General features: G+C 41.1%; 1 protein-coding gene across 1 annotated transcript in view; it reads right to left on the bottom strand.

The window, feature by feature from the left end:
- Positions 1-19,793, bottom strand: part of OXCT1 (3-oxoacid CoA-transferase 1) — an 86,114-nt gene extending 66,321 nt beyond the window's left edge. The window contains exons 1-5 of the mRNA XM_056324654.1: positions 19,373-19,793; positions 16,416-16,524; positions 14,937-15,027; positions 2,677-2,812; positions 18-167 (exon numbers count right to left, since the gene is read on the bottom strand). Coding sequence (XP_056180629.1) covers positions 18-167; positions 2,677-2,812; positions 14,937-15,027; positions 16,416-16,524; positions 19,373-19,456 — 570 coding nt within the window. The 5' untranslated portion in view covers positions 19,457-19,793. The remainder of the gene's footprint in view (positions 1-17; positions 168-2,676; positions 2,813-14,936; positions 15,028-16,415; positions 16,525-19,372) is intronic.
- Positions 19,794-24,721: the final 4,928 nt, after the last annotated feature.

Here is a 24,721-nt window from a genome sequence, read left to right as displayed (position 1 = left end):
AATAACAGATAACTTACCTCTCTTGGCTGGCTGGCAATGGCAATGGTGCCATCAGTGTTGTATTTGATAGGCGCTCCCCCTTCCTGCACCAGTGTCCCATAGCCAGTACTGGTGTAAAATGCTGGGATTCCTGCTCCTCCGGCTCTAATACGTTCAGCAAGTGTACCCTATGGGAAAACATATTTAAGAACTAGTCATTTGGGAGTATCAAATTAAACTTTGATGAATAGCTTGCATGAACTCATTTTTATATCCTGTCATTTGGAGCTTTTCCTTCTGAACTCAGCAGACCATCATATCTATTTCTTCCTCCCATTCTAGCTCTCCTTTGTGGGACTGGTACTCAGTATAGCAAGAATGCTTCACACATGGCCATAAATTGCTCAAGAACACACCATCACATAACTCCCAAGCCCCAGCACATTGTTGTGCCGCCTCTCCTTCAGCTTGTTTCCCAATTCATTACTCTGGGAAGAGTAGAGCTCTTTTTCTGTCTTCCACCTGGCTACATATGCTAGAAGCTTTTATATATATATATATATATATAAGCTTTTATAACGGTCCTACGTATTCATGTTTCATTCTCCAACATCTTAAGAAAAACTTCATACCGTACTCCCAAGTTGAAACAGCCATGCATAGCATATCAAGAAAGGAGGAGGGAGTCCAGTGATCTGGGTTGCCCATGCCAAGAATACCAAGAAGCTGACATTACAGCTTTTCTACTCTACTGACCACCCCATCTGCAGTCTGCTCTGTGTCCAGCTGTACAAAGGATATTAACAGTCCAAATTCCCCACCAGCCTTAATTATGGACTTACGGCCAAAGACACATCTGCCTGCTTTTCATTAGTGTCCTTCCCAAATCTGTTTTGTATTTTTCTGGATTCAAAGCAAGACAAGATTTTCAAAATCAATTATTTAGCTTGACAGCCTTCAAAACATAGGTTGCATTCTTCCCAGTTACCCTGAAACAGTTACTTCTGGTAGGTTCGCAAAATGGTGGCAAAAGGCAGATGGAAACCATGCAATGATACAAAGTCCTGTGTTCCAATGAGCCCTAGCATTTCAAGATCTCATCACCATGACCTCTCCCTGACACAACAGTCCCCCATTTTGCCTAAACTTATGCCAAACTTGAAGTGCATTATCCAAAAGGCTATATTATGTTGACACAAATATTTCAAATCCCTGCATCTCCTAGCAAGTCATTAATTCACCTTACTGTTTACCGTTTCACACTGTAGACCCAGTATTTTCATGGTGGATCTATACAGCTAGTCTGTGTAGTCTACATAGCCAACTACTTGTTTAAGGAGTTCCAGGTCTTCTAGACGAAAGCACTGAACATTAAGTACAAAGAAGGAAAAAACAAATTTAAGATGTGCAGCTTTTGAAACATGAGGTGTCATAAGCGCCTGGTTATTTCCATGTTGGCCGGCTGGGTTTAAAAGGAGCTTTTCTGCCCATCTCTGGGCTTCTAAGAGACATTCCCATGACATGGAGCCCAGGACTCTTTTCTCCATAAAATCTTAAGACTCGTGCTTTTGCTAGAAACTTAAATGAATAGGTGTTTAAAGCACAAAGGTCATGTGTCACCTTTGGAAATGCCACACACTAACATGCTGTAGGTTTTAAAGCTGGAGCAGTAATTTCACAAAACTATATCTCAATAGAATGTCATCGATCTCACGATTTCAGGATCTCATTGCATTCAGGCTGTATTATTGACAGTGATAAAATAATTAAAAGTATGGTGTGAAAAAGTTAAGTTGTATATACTGGCTCATAACACTATGCAGAGACTAGTTTAATTAGGATTTAATGAGCAAGCCCAAAAGAGTTGTCCTGTTGTAAGTGGCAATCTTCTAATGTGATTCCCACCCACTAGATGGCACACTGCACATGCACAGCCCTAACAGCACATGCCAATAATTCCGCAAGTCCCTGACTTTTTTTCCCCTTACATGGGCCACAGTACTGAGCATACTTCATGTGTCTTTCCACAATCTACCAAAAATTAAACACTGTAGAATAAAATATACATATCTGTGTGCATATACGTATGTCTATACAGATATATAGATGTACACTTGATATTAATACTTCATCTGGAGCAGGGGAAGTGTGATGAGGAAGGAGCAGCAGACATAACAGCAGAGACAATGGCAGAGACAAGGCGTGACGAACTGACCACAATCCCCACTCCCCGTCCCGCTGTGGTGCTGAGGCAAAGAAAATGGGGAGTAAAGTTAAACCTGGGAAGAAGGGAGGGGTGTGGGGAGGTGGTTTTTTTAAGATTTAGTTTTATTGCTCATTATTCCACTCTGATTTGATTGGTAATAAACTAAACTCATTTTCCAAGTCGAGTCTGTTTTGCCCATGACGGTAGTCGGTGAGTGATCTGTCCCTGTCCTTACCTTGACCCAGAAGCCTTTGGTTACATCCCCCATCCTGCCCTGCTGAGGATGGGAGTGAGAGAGCAGCTTGGTGGGCACCTGGTGTCCAGACAGGGTCAACCCACCACAGATTACAAGTGCCATCTCTCTTTACTGCACATCTGCACACAGGCAAAACATCGGGATTGCAAAATCATTTTTGAAGAGCACTTACACATTATTCTGCTCAGTATTTTCGATGAAAAGAAATAACCAGCCTCCCAGAGACGCTCCTTACCTGAGGTGTAAGCTCAACTTCAAGCTCACCAGATAAATACTGGCGTTCAAATTCAGCATTCTCTCCAACATACGATGACACCATGCGTTTTATCTGCTTAGTCTGAAGCAGAAGACCAAGTCCAAAATTGTCAACACTGTGTAGAAAAAGCCAGACAATACTCAGCATTTATAACAGTTTTGTTGTATTCAAAGCATTTGATTAACCTTAATGACTTAACAAGATAGAACAAAGTTATATTTCCCCACTTTAGACATAAGGAATTGGGAGACAAAAATCAAATTCCAGCTTTAAAGTGTGAAAACATCAAAGCTACAAGTAAAATTTACAAGTCCAGTGCTCAGACTCACCTCCTCCAAGGCACTGAATACATCCCAAATTCCCTTTGAAAAACATTTCACATGTAACAGATACAAATACCAGCTTAAAAAGTAATTACTTTTTTTTATCATATTTGCTCTTTAAAAAGCCTTACTAATTAATAAAAAGTCTCACATGGCACAACCTGGCTTTGCATGAACACAGACTTATTTTTTATTTAAACTCTTGCTCCCCAGGAAAAAAGTAAGGGATTGTTTAGCAGCTCAAGGAGAAAGGCATACTCATATTTATGGAGTTAGTTTGCATATAAGGTAAGAGAATATTTGGATTTAACTTTTCTTATTACAGTAAAAAATTCAGTTCTTAGTAATTATCTACTCCAGCAAAAGATTTACTGCAGTCAAGATTTTCTTGTCTGTGTCATAATATCAGCTTAAACTGAATGCCAAAGCTAACATACATTTCTCTTGTGCCAGTGCTTCCACATTCTGATATCCTAAAGACATTACTGTCTATTAGTCTTTAGCATTTTTGCAATGTTTTTCACCCTGTATTGTCTACTGATAAGAATATATTTCAAGAGTTCCTGTGACCAAAGGGCTGTGTTAAAAAAAAGCTATTTCAATTTGAAAAAAACATAAGGCTAAAAAATAAAAATGGCAATAAATATAGATGTTATTACAAAGGCATGTTTCTTTCACATTTCCAACACATTATGGAGGATGTTGGCAGACTGGTACATGTACACGAAGCTTCTCCACATGTATGTTGGTGTCTGCAACATATCAGTGGAGAACTCAGATCTTCCACTCCCAGTACAGGAAAGATGCCATGATACAGAAGCACCTCACAAAAAGTGACGTGTATCTGCCACTAGTCGCCTCAATTCAGTACGACTTAATCTACACAATGGCTTGAGACTTCAGGATAAGGAATACTGAAAAATAGTAAAGGAATACTTTAAGAAATTACACCCAGTATTCAGCACGCTGTAATTAACATACCCATGTGCTTACAATATATGCATCCTATTGAAAACACCACCCCTGAAGAAGAGCTCCAAAAAGGTTGTTTGTAGTTTCAAATTCTATTAATTGCTTTAATGAAATACATCTCCTTCTTATACAAACCTCACCCTTCTGGTATTTTTACACCACCATGACTACAACATTGCTTCCTTCTCCAGGTACTGTCAGAAATTAACTATCTTTCCACTAGTGACCAGATGGAGAAAGGAATGCATCAGACTGCTTTCCCTCTATTCTCCCTCCTTATACCTTTCCCAAATTACCAGTAAGTATATCCCCTAATCCTGGCTTTATAAGCTACAGTGATGCGGGAAAAAATTAATGTAAAGGGGACCTGTATAAGTACTGTAATACAAATCTATACTCCTCATACAAAAAAAAATAATCTCAAAACCTATCTTTCTCAAAAAAGGCAAAAAAACCACCCCAACTTAAAAATCAAGATACAATGCTGAGTGAGCTGAGAGGTATTTGTTTTGCGCAATAAATCAGTGTAGATCAGAAGAAAGAATTCACTGAGCTACAACTAAACCTCAATTAATGTATGTTAGTACTCCACGACTTCAGGATCCATGTCAGACATCTCAGCTGTGACCTCGTAGCATCCTTTCAAAATGCCAGATTCAAAAATTTCACTATTATATAGTATTAATTTTCAAATATAAAAGTGGTAATGATGAACCCATTTTTACAACAGTATCCTCTTGCCTGCCCGCACCAACACCCCAGAGCATGTGCTGCAGTGCTGCGTGTGAAGGGAAAGGGGCTGAGCAGAGCAGTACCAGCACCAGCTCTTTACCTTCTACCACAACACTCACAACAGCTGCAAGGACAGATGTGCAGTCACAAATACTTCTCAACCGCATGCATAATGAGGACTATTTTAAGGTTAGGACTATTCTAAGAAGATACACACTTCTATGCATACTCAGGCGTTCTGCAAACTGCATGACAGGAAGTGAAACAAGCTTCTCTGACCTGGTTCTCTGAATTTGTTCTATGTTCTCTAGCTGTAAAGAACTTGGTGTATTATAAAAGCTTGCTCCACTCTCCAACTCTGACCTATTAAAAAAAAATAAAATCTAACTGATGCAATGTTAGAAGTGTTGCAGTGCCAAAGCCTTGAAAATGAGTGCTGCATGAAAACAACCCATATTCCTAACTCCCCACAGAAAAAAAATCCAGCAGTGTAAAACTAAAAGAAATGGGAATAGAGTAGAAAGAAGAGTCTTGTGGGCAAAGAAATGGATTTTAAAAAAATGAATAAAAATATATATGCCTGAATTTCCTGTATAGGATTACTCAAAGCAGGATAATCCCTCTCACAAGAAAGCCATCGAACTGCAACCTCTCGTCATAAATGGTAGCAAGGAAATGTAACAGACCAGCCAATATCTGAAGGCAGTTTACTGGGTTTGTAACTAGAGTACTGTGTACCAAAAGTACAGAAGTTGAAAAAACATGTATGGTGCCTTGTAGTGCAAGGGGCAGTTTGAACTGCATTCAGATTTCCAGCTAAAGTAACCCTTTTTCTGTCCACACACATCAGTTTTCATCTCCCACCAAAAACTCATTTTGGGCACTTCAGCCTATTTTACATTTCCTATGTTTTTTCTTATATTTGAATGTCCTAAGCAACATTTCACACAGCTGTGAAAACGCTGCTTTCACTCCTGTTCTCCCCACCCTTTGCAGGTTTAGGGAAATTACTTTCAATATAACATTCTTCATGGTTATTGTTAGTTATTTGTTCTCCCTTTCCAATTTTGTAGCTTTCTTGGTTGTGTTGTTTTAGTGCAAAAGTTTCCTTGAACTTTTCAGCTTAAATTATGTTTATGCTGAAAATGTTACCCCTAAAATATCTGTCTTGTGGGCAATGCCCTTCCTATCAAATAGTAACGATAAAAAGATACTTTACTGGGTTCATGGAAAGAATATATCTTGTATATCTATTTTAAAAGCTGGATTCCATCCTTTAAATATTTAAACAAGGTAAGTGCAATAAAAATGTGTTGTCCTAGATAGGAAGGAAAAAGGCGTGGTGGAAGTCAATGTAGTTGTTGTGTGTTGTCAGAAGAGTGAAAGTACACCTTAGTGCTAGACACAGAATTTGTTCTTTTGCCCTCAAAATTGTTAAAAGACTTCTACAAGTTTCATCATTCTGTATTAGCATGAAATCTGAATTAACAGATACAGGAAAAGAGATCTAACTTGGTACTCATCAAGAACATAAGATGACCCAAATTCCCCATTCTACGGATGCAGACAAGAAAAATTAAGGAGGTCTGCTTGTTTAGCAATACATTCCTTCCTGTTGTTTTGTCCCTCTCAGACTTACAAAACCTTTCTGTGAAAAGTTTGTGTCTGCCCTTTTTAATTAAAAAAAAAATAGTATCAGCCAAAGATGACTCCCAGGCAGATCTAGTCAACATATCTCAAGTATACTGGAAGTAGTCAAAGGCAATAGGTTGATGTTGCGCTCCAGATAAACGGTAATTTGCAGCTCTGGGAGCTTCCTCTTTGGTGGCTCAAGCAAAACATTCTACAGCACACAGGGATGAAGAGATTACCAAAGTCTCCAAGCTGATAAAAGCTTCAAACACCAACAAGCCCTGCACAGCCTGATGAAGTAAGGAACAGAAATTTGCATTCTTATGCAGAAAAAAAGGAGACTTGGAACGTCACACTACTCCGGCAAGACACATAATATGGCTTTTGAGAGTTTTTTGAGTAAAAGGAGATAATTACACTCTGCTCTATCTCTGCCTTGTCAAGATGTTTATAGGTATTTAAGAAAAGTGAGGGTGGTCAGGATAGACTGGCTGCCCTTACTGGGAACACTGGAAGCTGATGGTGAGCTGCATTGACTAGCATGAGAGATTCATTCAACATCTCTTAAAAAGAAGTCTTCCTCTATACTTGTTGTTCAAAGATTCTCCAGGACCTGCACTGCATATTTCTGGGACATCCCACCAAGACCAGAAGTCACTGGTTATGAAAGATTAATATTTGAGTTTTGGAGAATTAAAACACATTGGCCAAAGAAGAGCTAACATGACGTCCTAGCCAATCTTTCTCCCCTTGTAATTTGGGGATTGGAAGGATGGGAGGCTAACTACATCACCCCTGAAGGCTATGGACTGAGAAAGAAAAGCATGTAGTAAGAACTCTGGAGTAAGACTCCACCTCAAGCAGAAGGCAGAGTCTTCTGCAACTTGCTGTTGCTGCAAAGAAGCACATTTATAGTTGGTGCTACTGCTAGATAATGTGTCTTGTAAAGACACTTGCCAGTTTCTGCAGATACATGAGCAGTCTCCCTAGGCATTCAGCAGGTCTGAGTGTTGCACAACTACGCATGAAACTTGTAACAGATGGACCTGTTCCAGAGCTAGAAGTCTTCCCGGCAAGAGGTTAGGAGTGGAGAGGGAAACAATTTCCTCTATCCTTCTCCACTTAAAAGAGGCTTCATCTCATCAACTTTTCAGTCCCCAAAAGGATCTGCCCCAAGTTACATGTAGTTATGTCTCCTGATAGGCCCACACTTTGTAGGGATGTCCAGATATGCTCCCCCACTAAAAGGAATGCATCAATCACTACCTTTTTGGAATGTCTTAGTAACACAGCCTTAAGCTTCTGGGGTCACAAGGATGCCTGACTATGGCACGAAAATTTACCAACATGAAAGAAGGTATGTGGCTGAAGACACCATCTGAGTCCTTAGTGATGTACATTCGTAAGTCCGCAAACATAATCATAGAGTATAATTCTAGCAGCACCAAAAAATGATCCTTTATAGCCTTTGTGCAGAAAATAAGTAGATGCCTAATAGATGGTGTTTGCCAGAAGACACCAAACAAAAGTGCAGGCACAAACAAGGGTAAAATAAATGTGGATAATCACCCATATAACAGTTCTTGATGACTCATCTTCCCCAGTCTTCTAGCTGGCTCTTAACAGTGAGACTATGTCCCACAATAATGCCCCATGTGTTACACTGGAAGATTACTAAGGAGCAAGCTCAGATGAAATTCTGTCTTTCCTCCTTTTCTGTCCTCCACTTCCAGCAGGATACATGGAATGAGGGCAACATGAGGAATGGGAGTCAACCAATGAAGAGAAAAACAGATTCAGCTCATAGGAAGGTAAATAAGACAGAGGTATAATGTTTATTTGACCTATTAATACTTGAGACACTGTCTTCGGCCACCTTTTCTCTTTCCTTTTTCCTAGGGTATTTTCTTATCTGTCCTAATGGTAACTGCTTAATGGAAAGCAGAAAAGAGACAGAAGCTCTATGAGGGAAGGTGACTGAGAAAAGAGGAGGAAAAGTATGGGGTGCTCACATATGTTAAGGCAGTCCTGGTCAGGAGAAGGAAGAGGTAGGACAGAAAACAGGGCAGTGGGTCACAGCCCCCAGAAACCACAGAAAGGTGCTGTCTCACCACCTTTTCACCCCACGGCAAAGGACGAAAGAAACTGCACTGAGTCTCCCCGAGCTCAGCAGCCTGAGACTTCTTCCACTTTGAGAGGAGAAAGAAAGAATACAAGGAAGCCCACAGCTGCCAGGAATCACAAAGCCCTACGTGCAGGTTGGCATGACTGAGCCTTAAACTGCCTCTGCTCCTTCTCTGCAGTGTTTGCACTGCACTCTTCTCCCTCTGCTGCTAAAGCTTTCTTGGGCAACCCTGTCCTCCCTGCTCCAATAACTTCATCTCAACAAACTTCAGCCTCACAGCAAAATGGCAGTATTCTATCGCTGTCATTCTCCTCCAGAAACGATGCTCCACTCCTGTAAGAATGAAGGTGCAATCATATAGGCCAAGCCCATCAAAAAGTTGCAAAGGCAGATAGTTTTTGAAAAGGACAAGTGCTGTACATTGCATGGTTACATCAGTAGCAAGGTCTCCTCTTTCCACGTTCCTATTTGCTATGAAATGGCATATTGTGGGGTTTTTAGAACAAATAAAACAATCCTATTCAGAACTTTTATAATTTACCATATTTTTCCTTCACAGTGAAGTTATATGGTATAGACTTCATCTGATAAATCATGAAATTGTCATACTTCAAAAGCCTCCTGGCTGAAAGCTAGGTTTAGCTTTTACTGTCACTTTTCTAAAACCAAGTTGACACAGTTCCTCGACCATGCAGAGTTCTATACCTATTTTGTCTTTCTTTGTAATTACAACCAGGAAGTTGTCACTACAGCTGATTTCTCAGTAGTTCCATGTAGTGCATAGTTTAGTACAATTTGCCCTGCCAAAATCCCAAATAACCTCCAACTAAAATTAGCAAGATGATCTGGTCAGATTTTCAGGGATTTGCAGTTCACACAGTGTCACCAATTTAACAGCTGTAATAAGGCATGTGATTTTTTACTAAGATTTTTTTACTAAGAATGGAGATGAGTAAACTGCTTCAATTAATCAACTTAACACTGAAAATATCTTATATACCTTGCCTCATTATTTTGGCAGCTTGCCACGCATGAGATTTTACCTAATTCCGCTCTTCTCTCTTCCCCAAGAGAAATGAGTCATTGGTGACCTTGTATTTTACTTCTGAAAGTACATTTCGTTTGGGATGTTTAAACAATTCCTTATGCATATACAAAAACGACACACAATGTAAGATATTCTGAGCATTACCCTGATCACAACTCTGTGTAATACATGCTTTCTTCCCAGTCCCTTGTGAACTTCTTCAGTTACATTTTAGCTCTCAATCAAGGGATTGTCAAATTCATGCCATTAAAACCACTTGGCACCTTATAATACGTGAATAAACTTCTCACTTTTCCGCAAATTTGGCATGCAACTTCCACCTGACAGTAGCTTTTATATAAGAAATATAAAAATATAAAGCACATAACATATATGTATATATGAAAGTAATAAGGGCGGAATTAAGCCATAGGAGTTACATATGCAAGAAAAACAGGGAGTCTGTGGCAAAAATGGCAGACCCATTCTGGTTTTAACCGAAACATACAATTCAGAGCAGTAACTGAAAAATGAGATAACCTTAAACTTTATCGTATATAACATTTATCAATCCTGCCTTAAATTCAAAGTATTTAGTTGTTAAGAACACAAGAATATCTTTTGTGCTTTAAAACATGGGGTGCAGTAAGTTTACCATTGCATCTGATGCCATAGAGTAGCACCTTACGTGCAGACTTGGCAAATGCAAATAGCCCATTAGGAAAACCAGGATATTACTTTCAACAGAGCTAAGTAACAGTGCACTCATGCATCATGGCCAACAGTTCAAATGTTTATCTCAAAGCTATTTTCTCCTTACTAATGTGTAGCATTCTAACATCAAAGAACTTCAAAAAGAGCACAGAGACTAAAAGTTCAAAAAGCTGGTAATGCCTTTTAAGCAGTCGGTCTGAATCTATGATAATCTGACAGTATGCTGTCAATCTCCATTCAGATGACCACTCAGGTGATTAGTAATTAAGGTATTAACTGTCACTGCTCAGTTTTTACTGTAAGCAAAACCCTACTGTTCAAGACTATCGCATTCAAAAAAATTGCATATTTAAGTCTCAAAAGCAGACAAAGCCCAGATGGAAGTAGCTTATTTGATACAAGTCAAACCACATGCACAGCTACCACAAGTAATGGACTTCATTTTTAGCAAGCATAAATTCAGCCTATTGAGGTGGCAAAAGATAGAATGAAAATGTTGATCTCAGGTGTTATTATAGCCAAAATCAGTTATCCATTTCATTACCCAAAATTAATTAAAAATAGTAAGTTGGTGCCCATTTCTTAACCTTTCATTTTAAATATTTGGCTATGCTGACAACAACATAGTTTTTGTTGCAACACAGATCTTGAAACCATAGGTCTGACAGCCTGCGTTAGGGAAGTCTTACCATAAGCTAACCTGAAACATCCAAGTCTACTGTAATTTGAAATCAGTAAGCAACAAGATACCACAAAGTCACAAGCAGATGAAAAAACAGCTATGCAGAGATACTGTATACTAATCACAACTATTTGAGAATTTACTGAATCAAGGTTTAAAATAAGGACCTCCTGATGTATATGGAACAAACCAAATATAAACAATAAGGCAGCAAAAATTTAATAAAATGGATTTTAGTAGCTTAATGAGATAGAATCCTCTAAATATAAAGGGCTTATAATAACATAGCCTAAAGGACGCATTTGAAATACAAACAACACAAATATAAGTTACAAGGGAAGGTGTCAGAGGTTGTATTTTAGCAGCACATCCTCCCACCATGATATCTTTCACTTATCTCCCTGGTTCACAAGCTCCAGTTACCCCTGCAGCAAATAGTGCAAATACCAGAGATACTGGATATTTGTACTGCTTCCCTTTCAAACACTTTGCCTTGTTTGGCTTGGCAAAAGAGTAACTACTCTTAAAGGTGCCATTTCACTAGCTAGGACATAGTACGTGCAGTAGCATAATGCACAGTGACAGTAAATTTAGCAGGATGATGTTTCTAACCAGGGTGCCTAAGAGCACCCCAGACACTACTGTACAACCTGTCCTTGGCAAGCCCTTCAAAGGTCAAAACAAGGACTTAACCTGCCAGCAACTACATGATTTGAACAAGGATTTGCAGAAGGAATCTCCTCCGTATTACACTGCAGAACAGAAAAGTGCTGTGTGAACTTGTGAACATCCTACTCCTTTAAAGCTGTTCCTTGACACTGCCAAGCATTTCTAGGCTTTGCTGAACCTTCTTGCCAGCTAAAAGAGAGTTGGGAAGAGGGCTTCAGGACTTCCTAATTACTGCTTCCTCCTAGATATAAGTGAAGCACTGTCTCCACTGCTGCTATTTTAGTTATAAACAGATAGCTCTGTAACACATTTTGTGGTTCACGTGTACTGAAAGACATGTGACTTAATCCATGTGGCTGCACTGTTCTCCCGAGTAGGCTGGCTGCCTAAGTACTTGGCTCCTTCCCTGCACCAATTTTACAGGTTGCCTGCTAACCCACTGCAGGATGAGAAAACCTAACCACAACCAATTACCTCCTGTTCGCTGGAAGAGCTGGAGAAAACAGCTGCAGTCAGGAAGATGAAACACAGCAGGTCATTGATTGCAACACAAACACTGCAGCAGCACCAAAGCAAAACACCCTGAATCCTGAGGCATCTTGGAAAGCGGCAAATTATTCATCCCACAAAGCACCTGACATGTCAAGATTACAGAAACAATTCACCTTTTTGCTGCAGGGTATAGGATTGCTGTGCTACTTTAGTTTTAAAATCCATTTCTTAGTATTGCAATACTTGATAGTATCACAATACTTTTTGCATGGTATTAGAAGATGCTTAAATGGTAACAATCACTGTAATGAGTTTGTTAATGACAACATCTGTACTTCAACCTAGCTCCTTACACCCTACCAAACTATAGCAGCTACATTCCATGTAATAGTAATACAATAAATAAAATCAAAATATGAGATTATATTATTAATTTCATTTCAAAATAATTATACTGTTCAACATGAGAGCAAAAGCAGGATTTTGCAAACCAGATTTTATGAAAAGCCTAGATGCCCTTGGGCATTTTCAAATCATCACACTGTTCTGTGAGAAGCTTACTGGACTTCCATGAATGTTCATGGAAAATTAGTTTCAATAAAAAAGAATTAAATTTTGCTTTCCTGCCAGAAACCAAATGTTTCATATCCAAAGAATTTTCAGGGAAGTTGGCAATATTTCAAGCAAAATTAACTCTTAACCTGTAACACCACCAACTACATGTAGAATACAATACAAAATGTTATCTCCTCCATTCTGTTCCACAACGCTGCTCTCTTCACTCTTCCTCACATTCAAACCCTCACCTCCCTCCCAGGAACATTTGTACAATCTCTCTACATATATGTGTGTCATTCAGAAATAAGAGTATGAGGAAAGTAAATGATCTCTAAGTGATTGGTCTCTCCACTCAAAATTATTTCTGTCTTTTTCTCTCTCCTTTTTATTATCCAGCAGAAATTGTTTCCCACAAGAGTCTAAGGAGCTTGCATTTGACTGCGTATGTCAAATACAAATAAAAATCATATCTGTTATCCAATGAATGGGCAATGGCAAGCATGAAGCACTGGAAAAAAATGAAGGTCAACATACTGTGAACTTCAGTCTCAGAAGCCTTATATATATATATATATATATATACATACACATATGTAAACTAAACCTGTGTGGTTTTAGTAGCATTTTGGTTTTAACTTACACTAAATACAGCCGGGTTAAAAACAAAACAGACTGGGAGCTGTAATGATGCAGCTGAAAACAGCACAAAGCATTATTAGGTAAATCCCATTTAATTCACTTCTTTGGCAAGGCTGAAGGAATTGAAGCAGCAAGGTTTGACATCTATTTTCATTTTGTATGAAGAACAAAGTTCTTTATACACAATCAACCTTCCTGACTCACATAAACTTCTCTTTTATTCTAATGTAGGTACAGAAGAAAAGTCTGCTAGTGACTGTCCCCTCTGCCCCGCACAGCTCTCGTTCTGAAATTGGATAAAGGTTGAGCTTCTGCAGGACAGATGGGAGACTTCCAACCCATGGAAAGGGCTCATAATTGTAAATGTTAATGATGTTCTGTGAAAACAATACAAAATTCTCATTATTATTTCACGACAAATACAGCATTCAAAAGTAAAAATTCACAGAAAATGTGATAACACAGATACTATCATGTGCTGAAAGTAAGCAACATTATCTAAAAAAACCCACAAACAAACAAAAAAGAACAAACTGGAAAGAATGCTCACACTATCTTCCTGAAAAACTGGGCTGTATAACCTCAGTACATCTAGCTATGAGAAGACTCCTCTTTCACATGACAGTAGAGTTGAGAATAAGCTCCCTAATCAAAGAAGATTTGCTAAAGTAAAATGCCACAAGGAGACATCAGTCTTCCAATATTCTTTAAATCTACATGAACTAGATTACACTGGAATTATTATGTTGCTGAAGGTGACATTTAATAGGATAAGTCACAAGGTTAGGGCCACCTGTAGATGCTAGTCATCCAACAACACTACAAGGAACAGAACACCAGTCTTATTGACCAGGCTACCTTCAAATACAAGTTATTATATCCTGCATGTAAGTATTTTTATTTAATGTCATTTCTATTTTATCAATGCACTTCTATTTTATCAATTCAATTTTTATCAATGCACAACAGAAATGGCTGTGGTTATTCCTCTATATGATGATCGTTAGGTATTGTGGAGTCTACTGCAATTAATAGCTTGTGTAAAAATTAGCCCTAATGAGAAGTTGAGAAATTATATAATATTATAATACTAATTATAATAATTATAATAATGAAAGAATTATCCTCACTGCCAACCCCACATGAATTTCTTAACGGGTAAACACTTTAAAAAGTAAATAAAAAATTTCAAGACCCATTAAAAAGGCTCTCCATTCTTTCATCATAAAAATTCTCCACTGTTGTGTGGTCTGGGGTTTGGGGTTTTTTTTCCAAGTAACAGAATTACAGCAAGATGGTCAGAAAGCACCAAACTGCAGTTTAAAAAAAAATAATCCCTATTTTAAACTTCACACACACGCAATAAAACCACTGATACTACATTTAAAGCATCTAACTCAGAATTTTCAGTTACAGTCAACCAGTTAAATATATATAAATATGCATAACTGCAACTGTTTACACCAGTGACAACTACTCCCGGACAAAGCTGAGTATACGTAGAGTACCATACTTTCTGGGCTTATTCCAAAAATTAGACTTTCAAACAAAGCTGTGTGGTTAATATGAAAACTCTTACTATGAAAAGTAAGACTTTTTCATATATATCAGCCTTTTCACATGAACAGAGTATTTAGTCCGTACTTATTAAACCACCAACATATAAATACCTACCCTGCATTATTACTGACTGCCGTTATTTCCTTCACTCCAGTCTTCAGTAAACCCCCGATGAGGTTTTCAGGAATCCCACACAATCCAAAACCTACATAAAATAAAAGAAAATTTAATATGTAACAAGTGTTTGAAAGAACATAGATTAATCAGAAGTCTGAGAACATGCACTGTTTAATCAAAAATCTTTTCTGAGTAGAACAAGTTCCTTAGTTGGCTAAATAAACCAACACTTCTGGAAGGAGATGTACCCTAGTACTGGAATCTCCCAGTCACTAGATGCTTCCCAGTTTGAATGAAAGCCACTTAGCCATCAGGGGTCTGTTCACACACAAATGGCCTTTGGAGAAGAGCTCCAGGACCTTGGCTCTACTGATGTGTGTCCTAATCACTGTGCTCCTTATTCCTCCTTCTACCACACTAACCTTCAGTTTCTTGCTGCTCACAACAATGTCAAACAGGAGAAGCAAGTTCTCCCATACAGCCTAGCCCATAGTAAGATGATAAAAATCTGGGAATCTTAATGCTCTCGGGAAGATGTGTAACTAGAAGCCCGGTAACCCAGATCTCCACCGAGGCTGAGGTGCCTCACACTCCTACATATTATGCAAGAACTCAGTATGCCTAAGATGAAATACCATGCCACATTCAAGGCAGCTAAGTCTCAGGCCAGGCTCAAACTGTACAACTACTACTGTTTCCTTCCCAGCCACTTAGCTTCAGACATTTTGTTCCACCAAAAAAAAAAAAAAAATACAATCATTCTTCCTAGAAGGTATTTTACCTCATTATACATATCCAGTGAGGTTTCCCATGCTTTACATTACATTCCTTACTTCTTCATTACAAAAATCACTCACAACATACTAAATAGAGGCATAACTTTTCTTTCAGTAGATTCAATGACATGAAATTGTGAAAATCATCTAGAATATTCAAAAGCTTGAGTCACAGTGAAAGCCAGTATGACACAACTTCTTAACTTCTGGAAACACCACTATAACTCTTTAGTGTAACGTAGATAAGTATTACCTACACTTCCTACAGCCAGAAACAGATTAGGCGATTTGTTCAAGGTCACAGAGACCCAGTGACTAGGCAGGTAACAGAATACAAAGAATGCTGCAATCAGAATAATCCATCACATTTTACTTCTTCACCATCTGAAATATCAGTGCTAACTTGAAAAAGACCAAGTGGATTTTCTGCATTCAAACTGTCACAAGTAAGCCTAACACTTCACTAGTGGGGAAAAAATACTCATTATTTTTCTGAGGCTTTTTTCCTGCCCTAGAAACAAACCGGGATTTTCTCCCTGAAGGAGTCTGCCCCTCATTAGCAGGGTAGGAAATCACTTATTTAATATACCCACACAAGCATATGGATTCACTAATTAATATTAAAAGCAACACAGTAAAATGATAAGAAGTATCTCATTAATAGAATGTGATTGCATCCATAAAGAAATTAAATATTTACCGCCAACAAGTATAGTTGCCCCATTGGGTATATCTTTTACAGCTTCAACAGGATCAGTGTAAAATTTGCTGTTGTGATGAGAGCTGGTAGAAAAATAGCATCCAGAAATCTGGAACAACATTAAAAGAAACAAATGAATGAATAAAAAGCATTACACAGTAACTTTATAATGAAGACCAACCCTCTGGCTAGATAAGGGCAGAAATATATATACAAAAAAATAATCACTAATGTAAGCACTAAACATTGCTGGTGAGGGAATGGTTCAAATCTCCAAAACAAAGACTCTGTTGTCTGTCTATCCCCCACATCACCCATATTTTATGACATTCATATGTATTAAGAAGGCTCTAGGCTTTATATGAGTTGCATCAATTTGACAATATCCAAACAGTTTTTAAATTTCCGAATTCTATCCTAAACTGTTGACAAATTGTGACTTACTGTGAACAGATTCAGAAATGCAATTCCTCAGCATGAGTTAGAGCAACCCAAAGGCTGCTCTAACCTATATATTGCTACTTGTAGCTTCAAAGATATCCAGACAGTAAACATAACCAGAAATTACTGAAGCAGAGAGCCAAAACCACCACAGAATTTGACTGGAGGCCAAGGAACAACATGAAGTACAGCACTACACTGGCAGTACAGTAAGCACGGGCTCCCTTGAATGGAGTGAACATTCCCCCAGATTCCTAACACAGTCTTAGAGTCCTTCGTGTTGTTGAAGAACAGCCCAGAATCAGGGAGCCTCCAACAAACAGATGAAATAGGGAGGGCAAGAGGGTAATCAATACAGTTCCCACACTCAAAATGAAATATCACAGTGCAAAGCCATTGCACAGTCACCATCATAACTCATCTATTATATTCTTAGGTCACAGTTACCTTTTTTTTGTTTATTTTTTCCCCTTCTTGAAGTATTTCCCACTAATACTACCATGCAATAATAGTAATCAAGTACTGTCAATGCACCAGGAGCAACTGACATTTAAGTCACGACATGGACACAGTCTCCATAAATTGACAGGATTTGGAAGTCAAAATACTACCTATGGTGTTTCCATTTCTAATTTGGTAACAGAAGTGAGAAATTTTAAAGTGGGAAAGAGGGAGAAGAATGAATAAATAAATAATAAATAAGTTAATCTACACATGTTTTAAAGACAATAGCCTAATTCTTCCCTAAAAAAAGTTGCCTTTTTTTTTTTTTTTGGCCTTTATTGCCTTTTACTACCAGGGCAATAATTTTTAGCTCACTCTCAAGATAACACAAACTGCCTTCTTTATATAATTAAGGCTGCAAGAGTTTATACTGAATATTAAGAAAAACTTTCTGAATGAAGGCTTATCTCCTCCCCAATGGGAACACTGATGTTCCCCTGCTTTGATGGGCTCAAAAAAAAGAAAAAAAAAAATCAGTACCTGGGTCATAAGGAACAGTGAGTGCCAGGTGAGAACAGGTAAAAGACCCTTCCCCATGCTCAATTATACCACGACCGTTTCTTCCAGAAACATTTTTTCATCATTATAGTAAGACTGCCAAGAGTGTCCCTTCTGGGCACACTTGGTAGGCAAGCAACAAAATGACTACAGAGTGCTGGCAGGCTTGGGAGCCCTCGTACAACAGGGCTGCAAGCAGGCATGAGGGCCAGGGCCAGAGAGAAGCCAGGCCACTGCCATGTCCCTGTACCCACACACAGGGAAATAAATATTTTAGAGACCACACAGTGCCTTTTCTTTAATCTCCCCGACTACCTGCAACAGTGGGGAACAACAGAGCAGCAGGTACATACACACGCATTCCCAGGTTGGATGCCTCTGATGGGGGGTATCTGCCCTTCTACACCAAATACATTCTCCTCAGTCCCTTTCCCACCCACTCTGCCTTTTAAGCCATGGGCTTTCAGGGAGCAGAGGTGCCAGGGATCACCCACACTCCTCTGCACACCGGGGCAGCAAGCTAAGACCTCAGGAGCTGGCAGCCCAGGCTTAAGAGAGAAGGAACAGGAGGACAGCTAGCTCCTAGGATAATCATCAAAATTGAAGTAAATCTTACAGAAGAGCAAAATGCAACTTAACATAACAAAGACTAAAAGAGCTATGATTATTTGGCCATAAGGACACCAGAAAGAGTAAACGTGGGCATGAACAGGAGAGCAGATGAGCTGTTTCAACTAAAACAAGAAAAGCCACAGAAGCAATTCTGGCTGAAGAGATGAAAAATTAAGTTAGCTCTGGTTACACGTGGGCTGGAAACCCACTGGAACAGCCACGTTTGGCAGAAGCTTCGCCCCACGAAGAGCAAAGCAAGCGAGCCAGCTGCACAGCCAACACACGTCGGCCGACAGCCCTACAGGGAGCTGTGCTCACCACCCCGGCCCTCCCTGCGACACCTTGCAGCCCACCCCCCGGGCAGGCCGACGCGGTGACACCAAGATGGAAATACACCGTAACACACCGCAATCGCGCTGCGACTTCAAACGCGGGGGAAATAAAACAGCCCACCACATTACAACCCACAGCCAAACCTCCAGGCCGGTCCCCCAAGCTCACGGCATCCCGACCCGCCGTCGGGGCCGGGCCTACCCCGGGGCCACGCTCTGCCTTCCCCCCGCCGCCCGCCTTCCGCAGCGCCCGCGGGCCTCCGGCGGGCCGAAGCCCTCCCGTTCGCAGAAGACAAAGCCCATCACTTGCCGTGGGGCCACAACACCCTCCCGGGGCTGCGGGCCCCGCGCGCCTCGCCCCCCCGCCGGAGGCGTCCACCCCCAGCGGCGGCGGCCCCTCCGCGGCCGGTACCCAGCCAAGGTCACCGCCGCAGGGGCGGGCGGCGGCGAAGGCCCGGCGGGCAGGGGGCCGCGGAGGGGGCGCGGCCCGCCGGCGGGGCCCGGCCGCTACAGGGGCAGCGCGGGCGAGCGGCGGCCCGGCGCTCCGGCTGCCCCCGCCCCTCGCCCTACCTGAGCCCCGGCGCCCCGCGCCCGCGCGGCGGGACGGAGGATCCGGAGGCTGAGCGGCGGCAGGAGGAATTTGTACGCCGCCATCTTCGCGCTGCGCGGCTCCCGAGGAGGGCGGCGGCGGGGCGGCGGGCCGGGCCGAGGCGGTGGCTGCCGCTGTCCAACGCCGGGCGCGGGAAGCGGGAGCGGGCGGGACGGCGGGGCGCGCGGGCGGGGGCGGGCGAGGGGCTCGGCCCCGACGGCCACTGACGTCGGTCGCGGCCGAGGCGGGGCCGCCGGAGGGACGAGGGGCCGCCCACTGAGGGGAGCCGGCCCGCTCCCCGCCACCGGCGGCGCCCCCCGGGCGGCGGCCCAGGCCGGGCGGCGGGAGAGCTGTCCAGCCGCCCCGCGGCTGCCGAGCGCAGGGAGACAGGCCCGGGCGCTGTCCCACGGCGGCAGGGCCGGGCCGGGGGAAGCTGCCCGCGCTCCCGGAGGCTCGAGGGGGCCGAAGCAGCCCGTGCTCCAGCCCTCTGACAGCCCTTTTGCTCTTAGGAACCCTCAGGCCCACGGGCAACAGGCGTGGGCAAACCCACCGCTGCTGCGGTCACTTCAGCTGTAAAGGGCGGGGGGTCCCTGCGTTCCTCCTGACGCTCCACTGCTTCCACAGACGGACAACTCCGATGCACCATCACAGACAGGCATCTCCCCGTGAAGTCAAGGTGGCTTGAATACAATCCTGTCCTATCCTTACAATCCTGTCCTTTGTGACCAAGGACTAACAGCACAGGAGCTACAGGAAGGACAGGGGCTTTGAGTGGGGAAGTTTCCAGTGTGCAGCCCTCGGGGTGAGCCCGCTCTGGTAAGCACATGTTCCCTGCAGGGTGCTTGGATGCCATGTTTGGGTGGGAAAATGTTACTAGAATAGATGTATACTTGTTTAAGCAGCCACGTGATGTGAACTGCTGGCATTGCTGCTGCTGCTGCTACAAGGAAAATTCAAAACATGCCTCTGCTGTTACTTACACTTTCTAAAAATACCCCAAATGATCAGTGCATGCCCTAACGATGCCCAATGGAACAGAAGGATTCACAGAAAAATGTGATAAGCTGTTTACATGCAGGAAATGAGAAATTCCCCTCATGCACATGACAGAAGGTCACACTTGCAAGTCCTGCTGCTCCTCATCTTGCTTCCAGGCTGTCTCCAGGGCAGCTACTGGCCTCACTGTATGTAGCCATTGTGGTATGAATACACAGCAGGATAATTTACAACGAGGAAGCTACGGTTTTAAGAGCATGCTGCCAGTCTCCAAAGCATTTGTGCACACTCAATTTTATTCAGAGCGCTGGTCCGTGGCCCCTGCCATGCTGGCCTTTTTTGCACTTTAAAAGCTGGTGGGACCTGCTGTTACAGTTCACATAACAGACAAACCTTGCAGACGCCAGTGAAGCATGGTGGAGACACCGCTGGTGTCAGGAAGGTTTCAGGTTTGGTTTTTTTTTACCCCCCTAGGTATTCACCCGTATTTGGCTAGAGAGTTAAGTGTGGGGCATTTCCAGGTGTAAGAAGCTACAAATGACAGGGGCTTAGTGAGGTGAAAAAGTAACAGCACAGCTTGTAGTCTTCCAGGGCTAGGCATCAGCAGAGAAGTTTAACCTTTCTTTCAGTTCCATTTGAATTTGGCATGAAAATTCAGTTATTGAGGCATGAAAATCACATATGGAGCCAGAATAAAAGGGAAAGCTCATTAAACTTTGCAGCAGCTGTAACACACACAGAACACCTAAACTTACCTCCAACATGTTAATAGGCCCCAGTTTTGAAATGAGCGGTTGGTGCTTAAAATACTGAAGTATTTTTCATCTTAATCATTTAAGACCACTTGAAACTCATCTTTGGATAAAGTAGAATTAACCTGATTCCCTTGATACGGGATGGAAAGCCAAAGAAAATTGAAAGATTATTGTATAGCATCTACATCTTCCTGCAAGAATGGAGTACTACAGGGAACACAGATGAAGGAAGGATATAAAACTTAGAAAGCAGACCTAAAGGCATTAGATAACTAGAAATATACTCCAGCTGAGAACATAAAGATAAGGACAAGCTCCTGTGGTATACATTCAATGATTTTAAGATCAACTCAAAGTGTTTACAGGAAATGTGTTTACCTAGGGAAAGGCAAAAGGGCTGCCATCTGCATCACCAGTGGTTACACTAGTAAGCTATGTGAACGTCAATATTCAACTTATTAACAAGGTTCCTGTGAAAGGAAGGTCATTACAAAGAAAAACAGGTATTTACAGGTCTAGTGAAAACTATATATCTTAGAAATCAGCAGGGATTTGGCAAACAAAAGTTCATACATAAGTAAATATAAATACCAAAGGCAAAATTAAATTGGAAAACAACAACCAAAAAAGCCAACAGAAAGTCATCTTCTAGATAGTTATGGAAATGTAAAGCAGATGAGAGAACAACAGAGCCAAGATTTTTAAAGGAAACAACCTGTGGAGCTGTTGAGGAATCCCTTTGCTGACTAGCCCTGGCAACATATTCTCTTCGCAGTCCTAAGCTTAAAATCAAAGGGGATATCAAAATATGAAAGCAACCTGAAGCTACATAATAAGGAAGAATCAACAACCCTTTGACAAGAATGGTTCTTTATCCTTAAAGGACCTCTTCAGCAGGCAATAGAAAGTCCACAAATATTTTTGTTACAATGAGTATCATAGCAGAACACAGGAGCTCACCTAATTAAGAAAATAAAAAAAAAACAACTCAATTGGTTAAGGAGGTTGATATCATGGGAAAAAAAATCTCAGGGGATTTTGTTTGTCTCATGCTAGTCCAGTAACGTCTCATTTTTGAGGCAGAATGCCCTGCTTTCATAAAAGCAATACAGAAGTTTCTTTATCATGTCAGACTATCGTATCATTATTACAAGCAACCTTGAAGAACTTAGTAGAAGTCACTGAATATTTTATACTTGGTCAAAAATGGAAAATTCAAGTTACCACAGTAAGTTACTCACTTACTAACCTTGACAGCACTGAGAAACAGCCACTGAAATACCAGCAGTTAAGTCAATTGTTGAGTGGTTGCTTCAGTTCGGTACTACTAAAAATAGAAAACTATAAACTTTCTGACCACTGTAACTGCTGCACCTCAATTCAAAACCACAGTACTTACAAGGTATAATTATACAATACTTAAAACTAAGGTGTCATTTTTGTTTAAATAGAACCACAAAGTCTGTTACTCACATGATCCTTGGCACTTCTATTCACGTTCATATATTGCATGTATAGTAACTGTTATCAACACTGTCTAAATTAGTTTAGTGTAATAACCTTCAACAGTGACAGTCTGTACATCTACTAGTTCTGGAGAAAGGATAAGTGAGTTACCATTCCTTTACAGCAGGACAGAGGGAAAACCAAAATACCTATTCAGCAAGTATTTGCAGATACCAGCTACACAAGTTCCTTATGTTTGTGTCTTGCTATTTATAGAGGCTGGTTTAAATTCTTATTCAGAAAAACCTACTAATCTCCTGCTCCTCCTTTTTGCCAGGATTCTTTTGCTGCCAGGTGACAGAACAGGGAAGTCTTCTACCCTCCACCGCCCACCCCCATCCAAGCTGAAAGAACTGGGTTATTTTACACTCCACACTGATAGTGTTGTAAAAGAGTAAAAGTAAACATAACAAAAGGGGCTATAGAAACAATAAACAGGAATCCTGAGCAGCTGTCACACATTGCAAGTCAGTTCATGTTTGGTAGCACTACTGTAACAGGTTTTTCCAGGTTCTGTAATGCAACGTTACATTAATAAGCTGCACAGGGTACTTTCAAACAAACCTCACAGCAACAGAATGTACTTTACACTCAGAACCTAGGAGGACTTTGCAAAACTACTAGCAAATAAATCTTTTTTTCTTGTATTTGATACACAACTTACAAAAACAAATATAGAGCCTTAAGATGATAATGCAGAACTTTGTTTGCAGACATTGTACACAGTAAATGGATCACACCCACCCACCCCTACCTCACTGCAGCTAGTGCACAGCAGGACTACCAGGCAGCCACCAGAGCTGGAAATGAAGAAAAGCAACACCCACCTGGTGCACAAGTTTTGCCTGTAACTGGTTTCCTCTTTGAAACTTGGACTTTGCCATCCATTTCAGGGGTGTGGAGCTTTATTGGCAAGCACCACTTCTTGGCTACAAGAGTCTAACATGCAAACTCACGCATGCAATTCAAGTCCTTTTAATTATTTTATCATCCACAGCAGCCAGTTCCCTGTGTGCACTACAAAACCAAGTGCAAATCTATTCTCATCTGAATTGTTTTGCCAAATTCTTCTAGTCCATCCAGCTGCTGGAGGAACAGCTGTCTGGAGTTCAGAACAGCTTCCCTCCTACAGTGGGCAGCTCATCAGTGGCTTGGTTAATATTCTCAATGGTCCAAAACTTACATATCTAATAGGAAAAGCAGACAGTCATTTCCTGTGACATTTCATTTCTCAGTCACAATGAAACGAACAGAATTAGTAAGGAAGGTAACTTGACTTTCACATGGGATATATAGCAAAATCTGACTCTGTTAGAGTTAAATTTTTTATAAAATTTTTTATAAGGTGATTTAAAATGAATGCCTACCATTCATTCCATCTTTTTAAAAGGCCTCTTAGAATCAGTTAGTCTTAGAATACTGGGTTTCCTTCAGCTGTCTCCTGGGTTTTGTAAGGTATATTTTTCTGATTTTAAACCCAGTTCTACAAATGCACACTCAAATGGAGCTTGGAAGCCTGCTAAGCCTAAGCAGCAGGTTCCCTGCATTTACAAGCGCACAGCTGCTTGTTGCAAAGCTCTTGGCCTCTTGCTCTCAATTTCACCAGCTCCAAACATCTAATCAAAGATCCAGATGGTTTGTTTCAGGGGCCAGTTTGAAGCCATACCCTAACAGTTCACTGAAGACTTCCATACTCTGCTTTTGGGGTTCTGCAGAATTTCAGGAAACACAGTAATTTCAGATTGCCATCACTACCATGAAACATCCCAGGTATAAACTGGACTACACCGAGCGCACTGGTGACACCCTCCTGAACTCTCAAACAGAAAGGACTTCAAGGTGTTTTAACACTTGTCCTCTCCCAGCGTCAGTGCCTGTCCTCACTTTAAGACTAGCAGGCCCCAATGAGGCGTTATTTCTGCAGGAAGTTTGGCATAGCATAAATACCCATAGTAATCAGACAGGCTGGGTTGAAAGTAATTACTATAGGAACGACAGAAAGATTCTCAGACTCCCATATAATTTTAAACCACCTTTAGAATGTATAATTCACATGGCTAGATTATTTATCAG

This window comes from Falco biarmicus, chromosome Z (genome assembly GCF_023638135.1).
Source record: "Falco biarmicus isolate bFalBia1 chromosome Z, bFalBia1.pri, whole genome shotgun sequence".
NCBI lineage: Eukaryota > Metazoa > Chordata > Aves > Falconiformes > Falconidae > Falco > Falco biarmicus.
Note: the sequence above shows the minus strand (reverse complement) of the source record. Positions and strands in the feature narration are given on the sequence as shown.